We start from the raw sequence: 23,476 nt of genomic DNA, 5'->3' as shown, positions 1-23,476 counted from the left end.
AAAGTATATAATTTGATGGCAATTCTGGATCATAATTAGAAATATATTTGTTATTAGCCCTGGCATATCTTTGAGAGCATTGCACCATCCCTCCTCTTATACACTGTTCCATAAACAAGTACATATCTTGATCTTGGATTAAATTTAACTCCATTTTAGTGTTTAAAAACATTGCCGACCATGCTAGACCTGGAGCACTATAGAAATAAATTGGATCTAGCTTATAATTTTCTATTGAAGATTTTCTAAATGCCTGAAGTATATCGGCTAAAAGAGTTACAACAAGTTTTAAATATGCATTATGATAATCACCAAATGTCTGGCATTTTTAGTTGGTCCACATCAACTTGCCATGGTGATAATCTTCATCAGTAATTTCGGATGCCCTGAGTTTACTATAGAATGCTTTTTGTGGTGGCAAAGAACACTCATCAAATTTAGAAAAATCTGTAACATAGTCATATGGGTATACACCTTTTCACCTAACTAATTTCAAGTCCTGATTTGGAAACATGTTACAAGTAATTTTAAATTGGTCATCAGATAATTGACTGGCGAAAGTAGCCAAGCTAGCCGACAGAATTCTATATGAATCAAGAAATCTTAAGTGAATAGGAACACCATTAACTTTAATTATCTTGCTAATGGCTATATATTTCTCATCATTTTCTGCTAAAATATTTAAATTCTGCTTGTCAAACCCCTCGTACCTGATCAGATGATGAAAATCATAATTGGATGCACCATGGCAAAATATCGGGACAAATTTTGGTCTCTGGATCTTAATATTACCATTTGTATGGGAATGGTGTTTTACCTTGATATTTGTATCTGAAAATTCACAATCACATACCAGGCATTTTTCTGTATTTTTAAAATTTCCAATTTGTTCTTCTGTTAAAGGTATCATAGGCCTTGATTTTAATAAAATATTAGATGCTATGTCATAGCACTCATTTTCTATTCTATGTGCAAATTCTTTGATAGCATTTGGTCCCATATATAATTGTGGTTCACTAGCTACACCATCCCGTATAATTATATAACAAAAACTAGAAGGTTCGTGTACCTGGTATGATGTACTTGAAGATTCATCAGGATCTCGGTTGCAGAATGCAAGAGGTTTGAGGTTTGATTCAAAATCACAAACTATATATGCTGGGTGTTCCAACAAAGCTTCAAATTTTTTGAATTTTGCATTTTCACTTGGCCTTGGCATAAGCATATGAACAGGTTTATGGTTGCTACAATATTTTAAATGTTCAACTAACTTGTTTTTAGCAATTTCTGCATTCACTTCACTAATCCCATTTACTATTTTTTTACCATCAAATACAGTTAAACATCTTCGGCACAACTTGAATATTGTATTAGATTTATTTATTTGTTTTCTTACTAAAGCTTCAAGATTGCGTATTAGAGTGTAATGGTATGTGCCATCCCCCTCAATTAAGAGTAAATCAATCGGGATGGCCAAATTATCATCAAGTGTACTAATTCTGAGAGGTTCTATCAAGCAATTCCCAGTACCAGTGGAACAAATAAATACATTAATAGATAATGGTTTACCATTGATATTTCTAGCCTTTTTTTTCAAATTTATCAATATTCTGAACATACATTGGATATTCTAAGCCCTCCATTGCATCATTAAAATCATTTTCATATTGTTTATAATAACTTATTCTTTCTGGATTTCTTAAAACTGGATACAGAGCAGCTAAAATACACCACAGGAAGCATTTCTCATCATTATTTTCTATGTTGACCACGGCTCTTTTGTTTTTAATATTAGCAGGTAATGGCGAATATGTAGAACCTTGTAATGGGTTAAATTTAGAAATATTAATATATAACTTGTGTGGACTTCCACATAAACTCCATCCAGATTCTTTTGCTGCAAATTCAGAATGTTTAATAATTAATTGATCTATCAAACTGTTTATTATTTCATCTAAATTTGTATTTGAATATATAACTACAGTTTCTGTTATGTGGGGGTGTGTAAATTTTGTTCCATTTGGTTTCTTATGTTGTACAAATAATTTGAAAGACAGTTTATAAGAGCCATTTTGTACATTTAGAATAGCTTGCATATCAGGATTTATATTGTTTAAAAAATTCTCAATATCACATTTTGACTCTGATATAAAACGGTAATCTTTTAGTTGGTTATTAAAACTACTTTGAATAGGTGCATAGCATGGCTTTTTTGCTGATCTAGTATTATTAGATGTTTCAAGTTTTCTTTTTAGACCAGATGAAGATGTAGATGGTTGTACATAACAAGTATTTTTATGTTTATATAAGAAATATTCCAGATTATATTTTCTATGGCATTTTGGGCATATTTTTGTTAGTGTTCTGCATTTTTCTAAATCACAATTCTTTTGGTGCCTACTCCAATTATGGCTAGATATATTTTTATTGCATTGTTTACAATATTTTTGATTTGGCATTTTTATTATTAATTTATTATATAAGATTTCTTGGGGATTCAAATTAAAACTTTATACTTAATATGTTAATATTTTTTATTATTAATAATTTATTATATAAGATTTCTTGGGGTTTAAATTCAAACTCTATCTTTATTATGAAATATCAATTAAGTTTAGCAATATGTTTTGTGTACTTAGTGTATATATTTAGTGTGTGAGTATTTTTTTATCCTAGGTTTATCATATACAATTTTTTGGGGTTCAAATCAAAATTCTGTACTTAATAAAACCAGAGCGTATAGAAGAAATAGTGTGCGCACTCCCTGAGTTGCCGTGGTCCACCGCCTAGATGGCAGTGGTGACGTTTGAGACGGCGCGGTAGATGCTCGCGTTGCTTACATAACTAACTACATAAGAAACAAAAATGCATGTTACATACGTTTGGACAAAAGCTCAGCAGCTGGATAGTTTGGAGAATTTCCGAGATGACTTTGCTGTCTTCGAGGCACTTAATTCCTTTCTTATCTCCTTGGTGGGGAAGAAAAATCGACATTTCAGATAGTGAAATACGAGTTTAGGTACCGTACGCAGCACATGATCTTCACAGCATCCTAATTGCGAAGTTTTTACAGCAATTATATTTAAATTGTCCAAACACTCAAAAAATATATCACCCCATAAACTATTAGCACATGATATTTTTTCTGCAACAAATTCTTCCACTCGTAACAGCACATCATAAACACTTTTCGATGCATAGGTAAGGTATTTACAGCCGTCTCCCGAACCATAGTCTTGGATTAACGTAAGTGAGGCAGGTACATTAGTTGGTTCCCCGTGCAGAAAAGTTGTACACAATTTACAATCCGTCACTTTGGAAATATACCGCACTATGTATCCTGCCAAATGATACGCCAAGTATGCTTTACCAACACTTCGTTCATTTAAGTTCGGTATGTTGTTTTCCCAGTCCGGTATTCAAATTTCATCTTCAACAATGGAAATTTTCCCTTATTTTATTTTCAGCTTGCTTCTTCACCGAAAGATTTTTGTTGCTCTTGCCAGAGTTCGCATTTGATTAACAAAAGACGTCAGAGGAGATTAAGTACTGTATTCACAGTTTCCACCCGAAAATAAAGCAAGTTTTGATGGTATGTAAATTGATTGCAGCGTATGTAAGTGCAGAAAATCCACAGTGGAGGGATGATCATCACAAGTGAACGACCGCAATATACCAAAATGGCGTTCTAGGGGATCTTGATTAAATTTTCCAGTCAAAACGTACTTGTAAAATATTCGGACACTTCTAAAGTACTTTCTAAAGTCACTCTTAAGGACTCCAGAGTTTTTTCTGAAGAGAAGGAATTTCGATTATCTCTAAGGACAGCATGCCATTTTATTAAAGTTGTATGTGCTTCTGATCCTTTATATAGTGCCTGTGCAGGAGTGAATGAATTTAATGCGTCAACCAGGCAGTTTAGGTCCCTTGTGCAATTTTCCGTTTTTCACTGCCTTCTAACCCCTCTGCATTAATATTCCGATAAAATTTTATTCCATTAGCCACAGATCTGCTGAACAGCTGCATTGCGAGTCTTACATTCATTCGTTGGAATGAATTAGGATCCAAATGAGCAGAGGTCACTTTGTAGCAAGCTTTCATACCGGGAAGTTCAGTAGATGAATCATGTTCATACACTTTTCTGTAAAATGAATAATCAACAATATCACCATTATAGTACACCTGCACTTTACCATGGAAGTTATTCCTTATGCATTTAAATATATGTGGTGCGTCTGAAAATGCCCGAAGCTTTCTACTAGAGTCAGCTGAATTGGGTATAGAGCACTTAAGATTGTTTCTGTTTCCGGAAATTCCTAAGCATTTCCATAACTTTTTGTTAGATTGGCTACCGTCAGATGTAAAACCAATAATTCTGACCCCTGCTGTATCTCATTCCTGTCTTACTTTTCAGTTGGCATTTCTTTAAGATTGCATCAATTACAATTTTTTGATTTTTGCTAAGAGACGCGAACTGTTTTGACTGTGTGACCGTTGTCTTTAATTTAGCATCTTTAACACCTTTTTCAAGCAAATTTATTTTAGCCTGTGCAACCTTTAGTTTATTCTGCGTTCTAATTAAATTGCGTTTCTGATTCTTAAGTTTTTTCTTTAGCAATGCTATTGTATTGCTAGCATCGGCAGTGTGAAGCAAATCATCCTCTACTGATAAGCTTAATGATACATTGCGACGAGTACTTACTTTATTATCATCTGTCCGCAAGGATTGCCTTTTCATGGGAGATTTTCGCTTCTTAACTGTCTTAGAGAGGTATTTGAGCAGATTAGGAAATATATGAGGAACTGCTTCTGGTTTTAATTTCCACCTTTGTCGTGGAATTTCTATTGTATCGCCATCCACTATGAACGAATCCACTTTCACTAAAAGGTCAGTGGAAAAATGAATATCACACACATATCAATTATGACTTAGTGTTTTATCTTTTTTAGGGATGGCACTCTCCCATTTTGAGAGACCATTACTGTCTTTAGGTGGCCTAAAAAAATGTCTACTGCCTGAAGAACAGCGGTCATATCCAGATCTACAGCCGGGCACGAAACACGTAGGCATCTTGTAGTTTTCGCTCGCTGCTGTCTCAAACACAATAATAATGCGTTGAACACAACACAAACTAGTCACAACGGATCAATCACAAATCTAACGACACTAAACTCAATAACTATGACAGATTGTCTAACTAAAGCCACTTGTGTGAAGGTAGAATGATTGGTTGGTTGGGTGATTTAGTTTATTTTACTTCGCGTTTTATGCCTCTTGGCTAATTTGCTAAGATGAGGATGAATGATGAAAGGATGAAATTAATAAATGGACATTCACAAACAACCAAGCCCGACTGGGATTCGAACCCGGGACTCTTAGCGTCGCAGCGCAATATGCTAACCGCTCAGCCACAGAGTCGGGCGAAGGTAGAATAAATATTGATCTACGGAAGCACCGACTCCAGAATCAGTGACCTCGTGCAATTGCATGTTTCTACGGGCATAAAAGCAGTGACCATAATAGCGTGTGTTATGTTTCGATCTTGTATATTGCCATATCTATCAAACAGCAAGACTTACCCACGCGAAACCAAGCAGCGAGACTCAACAAATTGAGAATAGCCACGCGAACCCCAAACAGCAAAACTCGGCAAATTGAGAATACCTACGCAGAGCCAAGCAGCGGGACTCGACAAATTGAGAATAGCCACGCGAAGCCAGGCATCTAGACTCACCCACGCAGAGCCAAGCAGCGGGACTCAAAAAATTGAGAATAGCCACGCGAAGCCAAGCAGAGCAATTCTAGAAGACTTTTGCATATTATATTGTGTTTAGTATTAGATATATCAATTAAGCCTGGTCTGGAATTAAAATATTTAAGTTAACATATTAATATTCTAAATTTAATAAACCAGAAATGGACCGGAAGTAAATATATATGTGGGTGGGTGTGGGTGGGTGTCGGTGGGTAGGTGGCAGATTCAGGTGTAGTCAAATCAATCTGAGAGGGGGGGTCCTCATTTCTCAAAAAGTTTTCTTGTACAAAAATCTTAAATTTGATAGAGGAGGACACTTGAGCAATAAACTTTTATAGACATCTTAGCCTAATTTTAGCACAGGCAAGACCTCCTCATTTCTCGAGTTTATCCTATATACTTTCCCACTACTAAAACGGAATATGGCACAAAACGATACTGTTGTATGGGGGAGGTGGATCGGACAACTCTGCAAAGCAGTAAAACTGATTGCTTGAAATGATTCGTAACCCATTCAACACATAACATTCAAACTCTTACGTATATCTAAGAGTCACAATAGAAAATAGTACATCTGAATACAGAAATACGTACTATTTACCAGTGGTGTAGCATGGGCATTTCGGGTGGGAACGCCAAGTCCGAAGGAAGGGTCGGCCCTTTCTTGCTTAATAATTTACTTATGGTATTAGTCGCCACAGGTATTGTTTATTTGCCTGAAGTCAGCTGGGTTTTCAATAAAACATCATCCATGCATGTTTTAGCTAGAAAATTAGATGCCTCACTATGCCACAAATGTTTTGAACTCTGGTGTTTTATACCTCTTTTTATACCTTTTTGCATGACGCAAGTCATTAAGAAACCTACCTGAATCACAAGCGCCTCTGCACAACAGTAGACGTCATTGTTTTGGATGATCCAACTACTGATTGATTTGGTTTATTTTACTTCGCTTTTCTACCACTGTTGGTTAATCGCGAATATGAATATGAGTGATGATATTGAAGAAGGGACACTCACAAAGAACACCCGTGCTCACGCCGGGATTCGAATCAGGGACATCTGTCGTCTTGGCGCGCTGTGCAAAACACTCTAACACGGAGGTGGGTGGATGATCCAACTATCGTACACTCAACTGACGTAACAGTGCCGATTAGTAATTCGTGTTTTGCAACTTGAGAATGTTGATAAACATTTTAAAATAATTTCGTCCACAGATCATTCGATGTTAAGAGTTTTAAAATGAATGCTAAACATTTCCATTGACACAATATTAAGCAGTTAGATACTAACGAAATAATAATAATAATAATAATAATAATAAAAAAAAGAATAGTTTTGCGGGTTAAGTGGTAGAGCAGGCACAGGCTGAACTTCTACCACGAGGACTTCACCAACTTATTTGACAAAAACTGTGTTGATCTTTTAGTTTTTAATGCACACCGCTGTTGGTGCGTTAAATTATACAATGCAGTGGCCATTAAGAAGTGGTATATTTGAGTTTGGTAAAGTTACGTCAGTCAATACTGTGTATTGTAGCATCACATAGCACGAGTGGCATGAGCGCGATGATCCGGGCAGAAATTCTACCGATGTAGTCTGCTTCAGAAGGCAGGAAGGGTCACATGAACCAATCACCGTAGTAGCCCTCTGCTCCATACGCTGGCGTACGAGAGAGCATTGCGCGCGTGCTTTAGATATCCAAGTTTTCCCTCCAGATAGGCAGCAAGGAATATAGAGTTCTTTACGTCGAACCTGCTCGCCATACCGCCAGGAAAGGCATTGAAAAAAAAAATGCTAGAACGAGTGTTGTTAGTGGAGCGTTGCAAGCGGATCGCGAAAAATAGCTATTATAATGCCATGAAGGTCAAACATATATGAAATTAGTCAAGTTTTACTTTATATTTACAGCATTTACGCATTTTTGGAATTTTAAATCTGGGAACGCCGGGCGTACGGGCGTACTATAACGCTACGCCACTGCTATTTACATAATTCATATTTCAACTGACATCAAATGAAGAATGCAGGTACTATATCTCTCTCTATTGAGCCAAAACAGCATTCTTGTATTGTTTTACCAATGTTTAATGTGCATGATTGATTGATTGATTTGGTTCATTCTAGTTCTCTTCTTTGTCGCTTTTGACTAATTGCGAAGATGGGGATGAGCGATGTTATGATTAAATTGATGAAGGGACACACACAAAGATTGTACACCCAACGGCAAAAGAAACAGTAGGCGAATTGTCCATCACTATTTTCATTCGGTTTGTATTGCACAATATGATGATAATGATCAAGTCATTATTTGTATTAACATTGTTCTAAATGAAATGTTGTATGGCTTAATTGTCACCCTATTGAGGTAATAAATAATAATAATAATTTCATTCCATAAAACATCACAGGATGTAGAATAAAAAGTAATGAAATAACGATGGGCAATTTGCCTATCATTATCTTTGCCGTTGACTGTACAAGAACATTCCGGGATTTGAACCACCCCACAGTGGTTAGGGGGCGGGGTCTCACTTATCGCACAGCACTTGAGCAACCTTTTGTTCTGACGTCACGGGGGAAAGCGTTTTAATTTTAGGATAAATACCTACATTGTTAGATTAGGCTAGCTAGCTAGGTTTAGTTCTCTTAGCCTAAATAATATTTTTTCATTGTATTTGTGCTAATGGAACCTTACCTAACCTCGTATGCATTCCTCGTCTGACGTCAGAACATAAGGTTGCAGAAGTGAAGTGAAAGAAAGCAAACCCGGTGGTAGGGCGCTGTGCTGTAGAGCGATCACAAACAAAAAAGCTTCGGCCAAAAATCTCCGCGCACCTCCCCTTCACCCGTTTCACTCGGGCCATAAGGAAGCATGCTCCACTCCAAGCGGGGGTAATCATACAGACAAATAACTAGAGTACGATGCAGAGGAGTGAAGGCTCTTTTGCATGTGGTTCCACTATAACCACTCCTTCACGGAAGTCGGCTTTAATGTACCGCACATTCCCATTATTCATAGTTGCATTACAACATTAAAAATGTGAAAATAACTCCTAACGGGATCGGAACGTGCTGTCAAAAGCTCCACGCTCCGGATCTGAGCGTGTTTCTCAAAAAGCCGAATCACTCCGCACCGGAACGGAGTGCTGTTGTATCAACGCTTCCGACACGCTCCGCTCCGAAACCCTGGTTTTTAGGGGGATAGTACTACCTAGGTAATATGGGGGAAAATGTGCCACGTTTGCCCCCCCCCCCCTGGTCAAACCTTGCTTGCCCCTCCCTGGAAAGAATCCTGCGGACGCCCATGCTCATATCTGTTTGATAGCTTTTGTAAGGGACACCTCTCTCTCTTCTCTACTTCCTAAACTCTGGATTCCTTCATTTTTAAAGTATAGTTCTAACAACTCTTTCTGATATTTTGGAAGTATTTAGGAAAGTAGTATTCCATACTACCAGTTTTTCATTAGTAATGGAAGGGAGAAAATATTGATAGTTTTCTAACAACGAGCCACTTCGTTGATTGTGTTCAATTTTGTGTCTTGAACAGAAACAAACCTAGCAATAAATTATCTTATGAACTCAAGATCAGAGTTTTCGTAATATAAAATATTTCATTAAATTAGACACACACAGGAAATGAACTACGTAGTGCTGTTAGCGAAAAATGTTTCGCTAACAGTTCTACGTATAAAATATTTGCTCTTCTTCACCAGATCTTAGTCGACACATTTTTCCAATATTTTACACTAAAGTTCATTATATCGTTATCTCAGACGGTGCTGAGGAACCAAGTTCTTTGTTCTAAGATTCCAACCTTGACTTCTTAGTCTATCAGTGTCTTTATATTTGTCAGTGACGTGCGGTGATGTCGACACTTGGGGTAGCAATCAGTGGCGTGCCCAAGGGAGGTTGGTGTGGGTCATAATCCTTTCCCCCCTTTAGGGCCCAGTATTCCTAAAATTAGAACGTCAAAGAAAGGAAAGGATTGCAAAATAAGGAAGGACTACTGAAAAAAAAGCACGTGTTAATCCCACCCACTTTCGAAAATCCAAAACATGTTGAATTGACTATTAAGACAGAGATCCCGGGTTCGAACCCCAACCTGGGCATGGATGTTATTTGTGTTTGTCACTTGATCAATTTTATCGTACCATCTTGACGATTAGCCAAAAGTGTAGGAAAAGCGAAGTAAAACAAACCAAATGAAACAATCAATTAATGATTTGATTTATGCTACTTAGCGTCGCTGTCACATTTGGTTAATCGCGAAGATGGTACAATACAATTAATGAAGAGACAAACACAAAAAAACACCCGAGGTCGGGGTTCGAACCCGGAACTCCTGGTGTCATAGCGTGTAGTGATAACCACTCCCCCGCGGTTGGTTAATTTGGTGTTTAAGTCCACCTTATGTACATAGTAAAAGCTAATCGAGACTGGACCCACAGTTTAAAGTGGGATCCGAACCACTATGTTCCTCCACCTGGTACCGATCCGGGGCCACTTTCACTCCCCCACGGAGGTCAGTGGTACGTAAATTTCAATTGGATTTTTGAAACACCATATTTGTATATATGATTAACGTTTTTCCAAAAAATTTGCATTGCTTGATTTCCTTAATTTCTCCATCTCACGATCTCGTTACTGAAGGATCCGGGCTCGAGCCCTGGCATGTGCATGAGTGTTCCTTTGTAACCACTTTTCATCCGTTTAATTTAATCAACGTTCATCGTCATGGCAGAAGTTAGGTAGTGATGGAAAAACAACGCTAAAGAAAGGGGGGAAACAAATAATTTCCTCCCAGTGCATCTGCAGGGCACTGTGAAATCAGGAGTCCAGAGTTCTCTGTTTATAATTGTCCCTCGTGACTTCCATACGCTCATTAGTTACTTATCGCGATTAAATCTGTACAGCTAGAAAAAGTGATGGAAGGTGGCAAAATTTAAATATATTAGAGGGGATGAACAGGTAACAAAACACACTTTTTGTAGTTTCTTCAAAAATATTCATTTGGCTTTTTTAGTTCTGGGATACATTTTTCATTCCAAATTATTTCATTATTCACTGCAGAGTACGTACAACACATAGGAACAAGAATGCGCGCTCGTCACGGGTTCGAATCCCGGCCTAAATTGTTGTTTGTGAGGTCCCTTCATCAATTTCCTCGTATCATCACTCATCCTCATTTTCGCGATAATCAAATGTGGCAGAAAGGTGAAGTAAAATAAACCAAACCAACAACAAGAATTAGAACGCGCGTTTTCTTGCCCAAATTAATACATCCGTATTTATGACTGTTTAGTTTACCCATTTTTTATTGTAGGCCAAATTATTAGTATATTTAAATAAAACACTACTAAAACGAGAGCGAGAGAGAGCGTGAGCAAATATTTGTTATTTAATCATTATATATTCCATATTTGAAAAAAAAGAAAAGAAACCATAACACATTTGTCTGCACATAATACAAGTACGTTCCCATTCATATACAAATAAAACTACGTACATCCCATATTATACATACATACAGTATTGTACAACGTTTAAAAGGTTGTGTAAATACAGAGAACATAAGTACTGCAGAATATTTTCCCCTGAGTTCTTTAGAGGATTTACAAAGGAATCGAAGGGAAACCAATCCCCTATCTGTCCTATCGGAGATAGACTGGAGGACCTGAAACCACAGGCTTTCAACCATGGGAGCGGTAGGCGAGACGGCAAGTGGGTTTCAGGCAGAAATCTTCCCTTTGCCTTCGGGCGGTTGTCTATACTTGGATCTGGTAAGGCGGAAGAAGAGCCAGCTAGGGTGTTCATCCTTGCCAGCTGATCACATCGAGGGACGAGAAGCGCGTGTAAAGAAGTGTTGCATATGAACTGAGGCTTCAAGATAATAAATATTGTAATTTGAAAATAATTACAGACGTGAGATTGATTGATCTATCTCTGCTAGACTAGCTACTCCTCAGTGCACGTCACTGATATTTGTTAATTTTGCAGACCAATCTTGTTCTGACTCTTAAAAATATTCAGAATTCGTTGACTGATCCCCAAAGAGAGTGGTTGTTTTCTTAAACATCGTAATTGGTTTATGATTATTTTGGCACCTTATATTATTTTGAAATGATCCCAGCACACTAAATACATACACTTGGTACAGGCACAACTTTCTTCTTACATGAAGGACCTACATGACATCTGCATGCAAGTAGGATTGTTAGTATCACAATATCGCCATATGGATTTAGGTCGAATTTCTGAAAGGCGGGTTTCTTCCTTTTATGTTATATCTGCGACAATGGAACGTCATTGCAAGATGAGGAATTTCCTTTTGTTTCCTGTCAATAGCAATAATCACGAATCCTGTATACTACTTTTGTTTTGGTTTCCAAATTTTTAAATGATTTGAACTTGATAACTTGTTTAAAGTATTTTCACTAGAAAAAATCAAGTGTTTAGTGGACAACAACATTCTTGACACGTACCGTCTTGCCTCTAAACTCAAATATCCCTCTTGCTTCTTTTTCTAGTAACCAATTACTAGAGCTAAGCAAGTATATAAATGTGAATCGTAAATACACCATTATTAATGACTGTAAAGCCTTTTGGTGTTTCCTTTTCAGTTTCCGACAAAGTTAAAACCTTTTACTAGCATCAATATGTCCAACAATTTGGTCAATGTAAAAAATACGGGATGGGCCAAGATAAACCGAACCCAACCAAGTAATGAACATATGAACTGCAAGGCTATTTTATTGTTATTTTTATACAATTAGATCACAGACAGAAGCCTACTCGCATACATTTCTCCGTTTCTACAGGTACTGCTGGGAATGTTGACCACCAGGGTCCAGGCACAGGGTGGTCCGATGGATCACGTTCAGTGCTACTTGCTGTAACTCGTTCCGTTTGATGTCGGCGATGGCGTTGCGTATGTTCTCTTTCAGTGCGTCAATAGTTCGTGGATTGTTATGGTACACCTTGCCCTTCAGATTGCCCCACAAATACAAATCACAACCGGATAGATCAGGGAACCGTGGAAGCCAAAGATCTTTCGAGACTATTCTGTCAGGTGTGAAAACAGAATGCACTGCTTCCAAGGAGGCGTGTGCTATGTGTGCCGTCCTGCTGGAAATACGCGAAACGTCGTTCGTGTTGCGTCAATTGATGTGCGAAGGGCAAGAAGATGTCGGCAATGTAACGCGCTGAGTTCACTGTGTCTTCGAAGAAAATTGGTCCAATGATTTTCGTTGCCGACACAGCGCACCACACTCCAATCTTTGCATCATGCAGCGGTAGCCCGAATACTTGTCGTTGGTTGTCGACAGACCAATACCGCGTATTTTGCGAATTAACGTAGTCACTGATGTGAAACCATGCCCCGTCAGTCATGAAGTAGAGGTTTGGATCGAGAAAGCCACTTTCCTGCAGTGGCCATGTGCAGTACTGTACACGTCTAGCAGGTCAGGTTAATGTCAGTGTGAATGTGCGTCGTTCACAGCTCCCTACGTTGAAAACAGTGCCGGATCTACAAGCCGCAAAACCCCGCAGTGCGGGGGCGGGGGAGACACGTAAGCCTTTAGGGGGCCCTCAGCCATTGACATAGTAGAGGATTCGTGTATTCAAAAAACGTAGTTATTTTGGGGTACAGAAACGAATACAATATAAACAGGTAAATGTAAAGCTAAAGTTCCCTATGCATATAGCACCGTGCCATGAAGGCACATTTAGCATATGTGGGAGTAGAGCCCCACATATATTCGATGTTGGACATCTTGGAGGTGATGTGATAAGCACCACGCTCCGGCCGCCTTTACCCTTCACAGGATACCATTTGATTCGAGGCTGGGTCGGCCATGGAGCCGCTATATGCGGGGACAAAGTCGGAAAAATTCCGATCTTAGATCACCCATCCCGGGGTCTCCCGTGTATCAGACTAGAATCAAATCAGGCTAGAATTTCACGAGAAATGCAGTGGTGAAGGTTTCTTTAACCTATCTTTATTCAGGAAAAAGTTATGACAGTCGCCGAAACCGGAAAAGCCAGGAGGCCCGGGCCCCTCCAGTTCTCGTTTGCCCCCTCTCCCTATAGGGGGACCAACATATTACAAGTACATAACTTTTGCACACAGAAACTTCGTACACAACAGGTTGGAAATTACGCAGGATTCTGCTCTGAAATGGGCAGAATCAATAATCACTCAGTTTGAGTGTCTTTCTTGTGCTTGTGCGTTTACTATTTCAGTATCTCCTTTTTCAAACCGACAATGAATTAAGGAAAACGCATGGTATATTATGAATGAATATACACAAGAATAGAGGAAGAAGCATGGGAATGCTGTAGTCTTCATGCTCTTGAATGAGCCAGTCCATTTCAAAATTGGCACCTTTGTTTCCCTTCGGAAGATTCAAGCAGAAGTTGAAAATATTATGTTTTCAATATACCACTGTACTATATAATCAGGATTAGTATTTTTTTTTACATGTACACTGCTGTTTGTGAAAATTGCAACACCAAGAAGGATATATGTTATTGAAATGAACTTTATACCACAGATTAGGTACATGACAATACACAAATGATTAGGATTACAGAACTGTACATGATCTCTGACCTTGATTTCAGTATGGTATGAAGCCCCCACGTGCTGCAAACAGAGCCTCTACACGTCGTGGCATGGAATCAAAGAGGGCCTGGATATGTTCCTGGGGAATCTCCCTCCACGCTGTTTCTATGCGAGTCCACAATGCATCAACAGTGGTTTCTGGAGGGCCATGACGAACATGTTGCCGACCAACCATATTCCAGACATGTTCGATGGGCGACATGTCAGGCTAACGTGCAGGCCAGGGAAGCAGTGGTACCTGTCGTTCTTCGAAGACGGCTGCACATTCCTCGACACATGTAGCCGAGCATTGTCATGCTGAACTGTGGCATTTGGAATTGCCTGAAGGATCAGTACCTCGGGCTCTAAAACCTCCCTGATGTAGCGGTTGCTGTTCAGATTGCCTTCAATACGTAGGAGGCCAGATCACATGTTGTATCCAATAGCACCCAAACCATCACACTTGGCGTTTGTCCGCTATGCCGCTCAACAAAGCAGGCTGCCAGATTGCGTTCACCACGGTAGCGTCTAACACGTATGCGGCCATCACTGTAGGACAAGTTGAAGCGGGACTGGTCCGAAAACACTACATTTTGCCACTCGGCACGCCAGCGACGGCATTCACGTACCCATTACAGTCTGAGGTGTTTGTGGTTTCTGGACAATGGAAGCCGACTCAATGGCATGCGTGCCACCAGTCCAGCCCGCAGCAGACGGCGTCGAACCATCGATGCAGACAGGTCCACAGCCATTGCAGTACTTCAGCGTCGAGCCAACACTGGAACGAAGCTGTATGGTCCGTTACAGCTATGCGGACAATATGGCGGTCATCCCGTGCTGTAGTCTGATTGCGTGGTCCAGTACCTACCCGTCGCTGCGTACGACCCTATTCTATCCACTGTTTCCACACACTCATCACTGTTGTAGCAGCATGCCATGTACGAGCCGAAATGTCACGTAATGACAAACCCGCTTCCCGCAGACCGATCATTCTGGCCCGTTCGAACTCACTCACATGCTGATATTGCGCCCTTTGACGTCGACGAGGCATACCAGCACTTGCTATCACGTTTCCACTTCGTTTGACGACTCTTCACTCACTGAGCTTGGCGTAACACAGACCTTTCCGGTCACACAAGAGAGGGCGCTGCTGGACCTATGCGTACCCCATCTCTCTGCAACCCTGATAACTTATTGCTGGTACACTGTCCTACACATCCTCCGAGTTTGGATTCATTCGGGCCATTCTTTCTGGGTGTTGCAATTTTCACAAACAGCAGTGTACCTGTGAACATGTGTTTGCTACTTCATACTGCATTGAAGTGGCTGAAAGTAGCACTGTTACATATTTATGCCAATGCTTAACCAACTTTCAAAACAATATGTGTATGTGTGTGTGGGGGTGGCTTAAGGGCCGGGCGACCCAAGCGATTGCCCGGGGCACAGCCCTCGCCGGCGCCAGATTTAGTAGAACCCAATCCTTATTTCTGATTACATAAATGTGGATATTTGTTTTATAAAAAGTTGGATTTATGTAGGGAAAAATTAAATGAAGTTACTTCTCAATGACAAATGTACATTGCAAAATCATGTAGCAATTTAAACTAAGAGGCTACTGTTATTTTGATACCAACCTACAATATACGCGTTCTTTGACATTAAGGTATTGAAAAAACAAGGCTTTTATTTATCGTCGTTAAAACTGTAAATACACAGCACGGTCGTTTTTTTATTGGCCGAAGGTGGAAAGTAGTTGGATCAGGGTAGAAAGTTGAGGCGGTGGGTGAGAGGGTGGACAGTTGGGGTGCAAAAAATCGACCTCGCCTGGATGAAAATTTTATCTTGGGCCTTCCTTTTTTATGTAAATTTGTGTGAAGATATTAAACTCCTATAAAGGATTGTAAGAAAAAGTATTATAAACAGAATATGATAAAAAATTCTCAGTCAAAAGTTACATGTAAAGTATTATGTTGTATAATTACATAATCACATTAGTACAGTGATTTTTTGTCCAGCTAATAAAGTTTGATGGACACTGATATAAATGTTTTGTTGTCAAAGCTAGTTAATGTAATTACAATGTTTCAAAGGTTAACTCAAGTGTATTAGGTCCCAACTAAGAAAAACAAAACTTTACCCCCCCCCCCGAAAAACGGAAATATATCAGAATTTAAGCTTTACTTAGCTTCGCCCTCCGCCCCAAATCTCTGAAGAAATCGGCGCTTATGCATATCATTCCCCTCCCATTTAAAAATTTTTGAGTTGAATTCATTATGGCGGCCACCAATATGGCGGACGTCCGCTTGGAACACACCAATGTGGTTCCCCCTAAAGGCCAGTCCACACGCTACGTCTTACGGTACGTCTTGCTTGCGCAGTTCCAAAACTGTACAGTTTGTCTTCCAAAGAGAAGGCAAATTAAACGTCTTAAGAGCACGAGGCGTTCAGGATGGTACAGGCACTGGCTACTGAAAATGCACCAATTTTCTCACGTGGCGTTACTTCGTGAATTGCGTGGAGAAATATTGTGCTTTTTTACTTATCACCATGTCCTCTTATAAATATGTGAATAAATGAACCTCCATTGTAAACGTTTAATATTATATTAGCACTACCTAAAAGACTATAACAATAGTTCACTAACATTAGTTTTCCTAATTCCATAGAATACTTTACAATGTTCAAAAATAAAAACTTAACATAAATACACTTTCTTGGTCATTCTCTTATGAAAAATGTATTTATATTTCAGCTTGCTTAAAATATTTCCATTATAAATAACAAATTATTTACAGTATACAAGTTATTAATATTTTCATTACTTCATGTCGTACTTTTACCTCTTGGATAAATCGCGACGATGATAATGAATGACGAAGTGATTAAATAGTGATGGTACGAACAGAGTGATATACACGCACATGACTGTGGTTCGAACTTGGGACATCTGGCTTTGTAGAGCGTTACTCTGACAGTATTTCCATGTGGATAAGGTACGGTAAGTTATTAAAACACACTTCCTGCGGGGTTGAAAAAGTACCACCTTGTTACCATTTATGTTTTGGCTTATTTTACTTTGCTTTCCCGCTATTTTTGGCTAATTACGAATATGGGGATGGGTAATGTATGATGGACGCACAAACACCCATGCTCAGGTCGGGATTCAAACCTGGGACCTCTGGCGTCAGAGCGCGATGTGATAACCACTCCGCCACAGACGCTAATATAGCCTAATCCGGACTTGATTTATAATTGAACTCGAGGCGCCTTGAATACATGGTGACAGAGTTGCCATGGTGTCATCGGTTCAATAAAATCAACATTTAATCTTATCGTTGCGATTAGCCTGGGAAGGCAGAAAATAATTCGTACTCTCTCGCAGTTTCTTGATCAGTCAAAACTCCAAACAAATGAAAATACCTTAACATTGGCTTGTAAACATCATCATCCCCAGCACCAGAATGAACTGATTGGTTTGTTCGCCTTTTCGGTAAACAGTCCTCATGGAATTGATTTTCCTTACTACTGTACTGTTCGCTGAAGCATCAACCTCTTTGTATTTTTGCTTTAAGCTTTCATAGGCCTGATTAATCTTTTCCTGGTCGCTTAGTTCTTTGGTTTTACTCGCTACAAACACGGAAATTTCTTGTAGAGTTCGACGAACTCCGCTAAAAACTCGCGTGAACACTGACGATGATTTTTCATCGTTGTACAAAAACGAATTTATCAAGAAAAAAGGAGAGCAACATTTTCGAATTCCATTAATAGTGTTTCAGCACTAGGGTAGAAGGGAATTGAGCAACAAGGGGGACAAAAGACTAAGGGGAGCGCCCACACGCACAGACTTGTTTGCGCAGATGTTTGAGATTTGCGCAGACATCTATGCTCTTGGGATCAGTCTTTGGTTGACAATTTCCGCATGTGCGCAGTTCTAAATTTCCGGTCCACACGCTACGTCTTGCATGCACGGTTCGTACATGTGCAAGCAAGACGTAGCGCGTGGACCAGCCATAAGTCTAACCTGTTTCTATCGTGACCAATTGTACCCAGCCAGCCTTACTCCTTTACTTTTTATAGGGAGTGTTAAGTGACTTTTGAATCATTCTGTAGGCCCTTGTATGTGACTTTGTCAACATGGGATCAAGAATTACACACACACACATACATTATATATGTGTAATACCGTATAAACATACATACATACATACATATAAGCATGTAAGTAATTTCAGAATACTCACGCGAATACCATAGCAGACAAAGGATTGGCATTTTCTTTCGGACATGCATTTTCTGGGTGTTTTGTAGTGTCCATTCTCCCATCAGAGTAGCGTCATTTAGTATTACCAGATGTTTGATCTGAAATAAAGGAAGGGTTGAATTTTATTCTGTTTAAGGGGCAAAAATGCTGTTTCTTGCACAAAATCTTAAAATGTCTTCAGTACATATTACGATTGGAAATAATTAGTGATCAATGTTTATAACAGTTTTCAAGATATTTGACCATTTGTGATTTTTTACATGGGACTTGGAAAAATTCCGAGCTTCAAACCTGGTGCCATAACAAACGTCGATTATGGTCGTGAATGACAATTACCTTCAGAGGGCATCGATACCATGCGAACTTCTATCTTTCAGAAGTTAACATTTTTTTTAACAATCGTTAGTCGTTGAAAAAGGTTACCTTCTATTTGTCGAAATTATACAGTTACGAGACCTTGATTTTCGGTTGAGCCTAGTTCTGTTCGGAAAGAAACAGGTCACGAATGATTAGGTAATAGCTAAGCAGTTTCGAGATATTTGACAATTTGTGATTTTTTTAATGAGGTCATGAAATCTGGTGCATGATGGCATGATGACTGATTTAAATAACAGTAAATAAATAATTTATAGAATAATGTACATAAGGATTTTGTAGATGTGACAGTTACTTTTGGTGAAAGTACATTAATCTTTAAATGGTGTTTATTAGGCTCTAAGAAGGAAAAAGAATGGGAAAAAAATATATGTACTGATGGTGTGAAGCACATACGTACGAAAGGAAATGTAATATGTAAACTGTAAACACACTTACATTTATTTTGATTTAAAATTCAATAATTGTTATGGACAAAACTACTAAACCTTTTTTGTAGAAAAATATACAAAATACTAATCATGTTAAACCGTAAATAGTGTCATTATTATTAAACTCTAAATAAAGATGGCAGCTGATATTTTGCAAACTATCATTTAAAGAATTGCTAAAAATCAGCTACGAAGACTACAAAAATATTTTAAGTTACAAGTATAGGATTTTTTTTATTTTCACTGGTAGAAAAGTTACTGAAATTATTATACTTTCATTAACACACTCAACAAACATTTCCGTAGTAGGTTCATATATACAGTATCAGAAACAGAAAAATGTATATTTACATATTTCTTTCTTTGCTTTATTTAAACTGTTCAAATATTTTACAGGGCCGTTTACTAGAAAAAGCCTTTCTATAAAAAAAAACATACATCTATATGTACGGTGCCAAAAACCATGCAAGCAATTTTAAGGGTGGTTTTAAAAAATCGATTTAAATAAAAAAAAAGTCCAATATCAATAAGAAAATCATCAAAAATATTTTTTTCTAATAAAAATCGTGATTTTTATCCACCCTGTATTTCGTATATTCGGCGAGCGGTCTGACAGACCATAGCAGTAGTCATGTTTGTCTTTGTTACGTTGTCCTTCCAATGGCTCATTACCCTTTTCCAATTTCAGCAAGGGTTTCATATTACTTTGAACTCCTGCTCTTGTGACAAATACAATTTTAGAATTTCGAAATTATTTTTAAAAAATAAAGAAGAAATCGTTGCAAATTTTTGACCGATTTTATTCCTCTTTGCATAATTTACGTTACGTTACGTTCCTTTAATGAAATAATAATAATTGATTGATTGATTTGCTTTATTTTATTTCGCTTTCTGTGCCACTTTTGGCTAATTTACGAACATTGAAATGGGTGATGATATGATGAAATTAATGAATGGACACTCACAAAATACATGCCCAAGCCGGGAAATAATTGAAAACTGCTTTACAATAGTCTTCTACAACCATGTCAAGTCATGAGAAACGCATCATAAATTGAAAATAGCAAAACAGCTAGTTCACAGTTTAAAATCAAGTCAGAGGTCTGACAGAACCGTCCATACTATGTAGTTGTAGGATTCTCAACGTCAGTAGTATTTAAGGATGAAAGTGTATATAGAGTGTGAAGCATTGGAATAAGAAACTGGCGATCATCTAATGATAAAAAAAATCACTGCACCAAGCCTGTTTCTGTTGTCTGCCTCAATTAGGTTGATGGAATTGGATTGAAGCTGGCGCTCAGCTGAAGAAACTGGCTTGGCGCTTACATCACGGATAAGCTCTTTTGAATTGTCACCTAAACGTGATAGATTGTCTTTGTAATGGAATTCCTTCACAATTGTGGTAACGTTCCCCCCCCACTAACATTCTGGCATTTCACAAATAAATGTAGGCCTTACCGATGGCGCAGCGGTAGCGTCGTCCCCTGTAATCAAAAGGTCCCGGGTTTTCGATACCAGGTGGAGGCACATAGAGGTTCAGATCCCCCTTTAAACTGTAGGTCCAGTTCCGATTAGACTTACTGTGCATGAAGTGGACTTAAAAACATCAATTCAATCAACTCCATCACAAAGAAATCTAGCATTTTTTATGTTTACTTAAGCTCATAGTTTTAAAAATAAGTTATTCCGTAAAGGGTTATCGTGCTCGTGGCAAAAAGTCCACGTATCTTTATTCTTTATCATACTACTTATTGTATCACTCGTACAAATAGTCGACCTGCAGAATACGTTTCGTTGTTCCCTTCTTGACACTCAGCAGGCCGAGTGGGATGCGGAAACGGGGAACATGCTTCACGCTATTAAGCCCATCATAGGTGCTTGTCGTTCCTCGTTCCGTCCCTCTCGCCGAGAAGAAGTTCTTCTAACCAGAATGCGTATTGGACACAGCCGTCTAACCCATGGTCACTTGCTGCAAGAACATGACCCTCCGTTGTGTCGTGTTTGTAATGTTGTTTTAAGTATTCGGCACATGCTCGTTGAATGTGACGATCTTGCTTACCTTCGGCAGACTTTTAACATTTCCGGCCGTTTGTCATCCCTGTTTGGTGATGACCAGAGCCGGATTAAGATGAAATTGGGCCTGATGCTTGAAATCTTCGTTGAACAATAAACACAACGACGTTATAGTTACGTCACAGCGCAAAGAATAATAGTAACTGTATAATAAGGAACGCTGTGTCTAGGCGTCCGAAATTGGGGCTCCAAATTTCATTCTAAGATTTATTTTCAGGTTAGTATAGAAAAAGAAAACTGTTCAGCTTTCGGAAAATTCTCGTCTGTTTTCATCTGGGCCTATTAAAGGAATGGGCCTAATGCTGCAGCATCAATAGCACCCGCCTTAATCCGGCCCTGGTGATGACAACAGTATTTTATCAAATGTTTTTATGTTTTTACGAAGATCTGGTCCCTTCTACTGTCTGTGAGGAAGCTTTTATTTTTTCTGACTTTTTTGCCGTGGACACAAGAGAGGGGGAGGTGGTCCTTAACCCTCGCCACTTGTTTGGCTAGCTCCTGGAATAGAGTAGCGCTTAAGGCTATTCCATCTGTGTTTGCTATCTGCAGCTTCTAATTGTCTGACAGAAACGTTCTCCAAAGGATTGATTGAAATAACAATTTTTGGGTCCGTCAGCACCTACTCTTTTTGCACCGTGACACTATGCGAGACGCAGCCCCGTACCATAACTAAAACAACACTCGTCTGCGAGGATTAAAATTTCCTTGCCTAGGCTAAAAGCTGAGGTGTTAAGGAGCACTCGGCACATATAGGGATTTAACACAGTAAAAACCAGAGCCCTGCACAGGATTGCACTGGCCGTAGGTCTAGGCGCCAGAGCCTCGTTAGCCTGCAACATTTCAGTTACTGGGGAAGTGAGGTTGTCCTCGCAGGATACCCCTTACGCGTCCAAGTGTTGCAAATGACTGGCGAAGTGGCTAAATCACTAACAATGTGTTGTTTCCCTCCAAATATCATTCCACCCGGGATAAAATTTATCAAGCACAGGAGGGATACAAGGACTCAGATTGAGCTTGATAAGGATTTCTTCAAGCTTATGAACAATGCGGTGTTTGGCAAAACTATGGAGAATGTACGGAATCGCATGGACATAAAATTGGTAACGAGGAAAGCACAATGTCGCAGGCTCGTAGCGAACCCGTTATTCAAATCGAGGACCATTTATAATGAGCAGCTTGCTCTGGTGCATATGAGGAAGAGTGAGGTGAGGCTCGACAAGCCAATTTATGTTGGTGCCTCAGTATTAGACCTGAGCAAGCTGCACATGTTCGAGACGTACTACGACATATTACGTCCACATTATAGGCACAACATCTCGCTTCTCTACACGGACACGGACAGCTTGGTGTACCACGTCCACTCAGCCGATGCATACAGGGATATAGTCACGGTACCAGCTTTGCTTAACCTCTTCCGACACCTCGGGCTATCCCCAGCCGAACCAGTACGGCATCCTGCCCCGAAACAAAAAAGTGCCTGGCAAACTCAAAGACGAGAAGGACGGTGATGTAATTCTCGAGTTTGCAGGTCTTCGCGCCAAGGCCTATGCCATCAAAGCCGAGGGCAGCGTTACCAAGAAGGCCAAGGGTGTCGGCAGACAGGTGGTTCGGGAGCATCTCGCATTCGAGGACTTTGTCGATTGCCTCAAGACCAGGTCGTCGGTTCTAAGAGAAGAACAGCGCATCCAGAGCGTCGACCATATCATCACCACAAACAAAGTTAGAAAAATTGCCCTGGATCCCAACGACGATAAGAGGTGCGTCCTCGAGTGTGGTATTCACACATTGCCGTGGGGGCACTATCGCTTAGCAGAAAGCAAAACCTGCAACATATGTCCATCTTCAACAGAAGATTCATAAAAACAAAACAAAACAAAAAAAAAAACACTTTGACTGTCATTACAAAAAACTATGACCGTATTCTTAAATAACCAGCATGCCTATGAATTTGTTCGGTTTCAAAAAACAGATCATT

The 23,476-nt window shown here is 39.2% G+C and overlaps 1 protein-coding gene across 5 annotated transcripts in view; it reads right to left on the bottom strand.

Annotated features, from left to right (window-relative positions):
• Nucleotides 1-23,476, bottom strand: part of LOC145993921 (ATP-binding cassette sub-family C member 4-like) — a 243,132-nt gene that overhangs the window by 142,009 nt on the left and 77,647 nt on the right. For all 5 annotated transcript variants that reach the window (XM_083129849.1, XM_083129847.1, XM_083129851.1 and 2 more), the window contains exon 2: nt 18,603-18,720. In XM_083129849.1, the coding sequence (XP_082985975.1) occupies nt 18,603-18,676 (74 nt within the window). In that variant the 5' untranslated portion in view covers nt 18,677-18,720. The remainder of the gene's footprint in view (nt 1-18,602; nt 18,721-23,476) is intronic.

This window comes from Lepisma saccharinum, chromosome 10 (assembly GCF_977018435.1).
Source record: "Lepisma saccharinum chromosome 10, izLepSacc3.1, whole genome shotgun sequence".
Classification (NCBI taxonomy): Eukaryota; Metazoa; Arthropoda; class Insecta; order Zygentoma; family Lepismatidae; genus Lepisma; species Lepisma saccharinum.
Note: the sequence above shows the minus strand (reverse complement) of the source record. Positions and strands in the feature narration are given on the sequence as shown.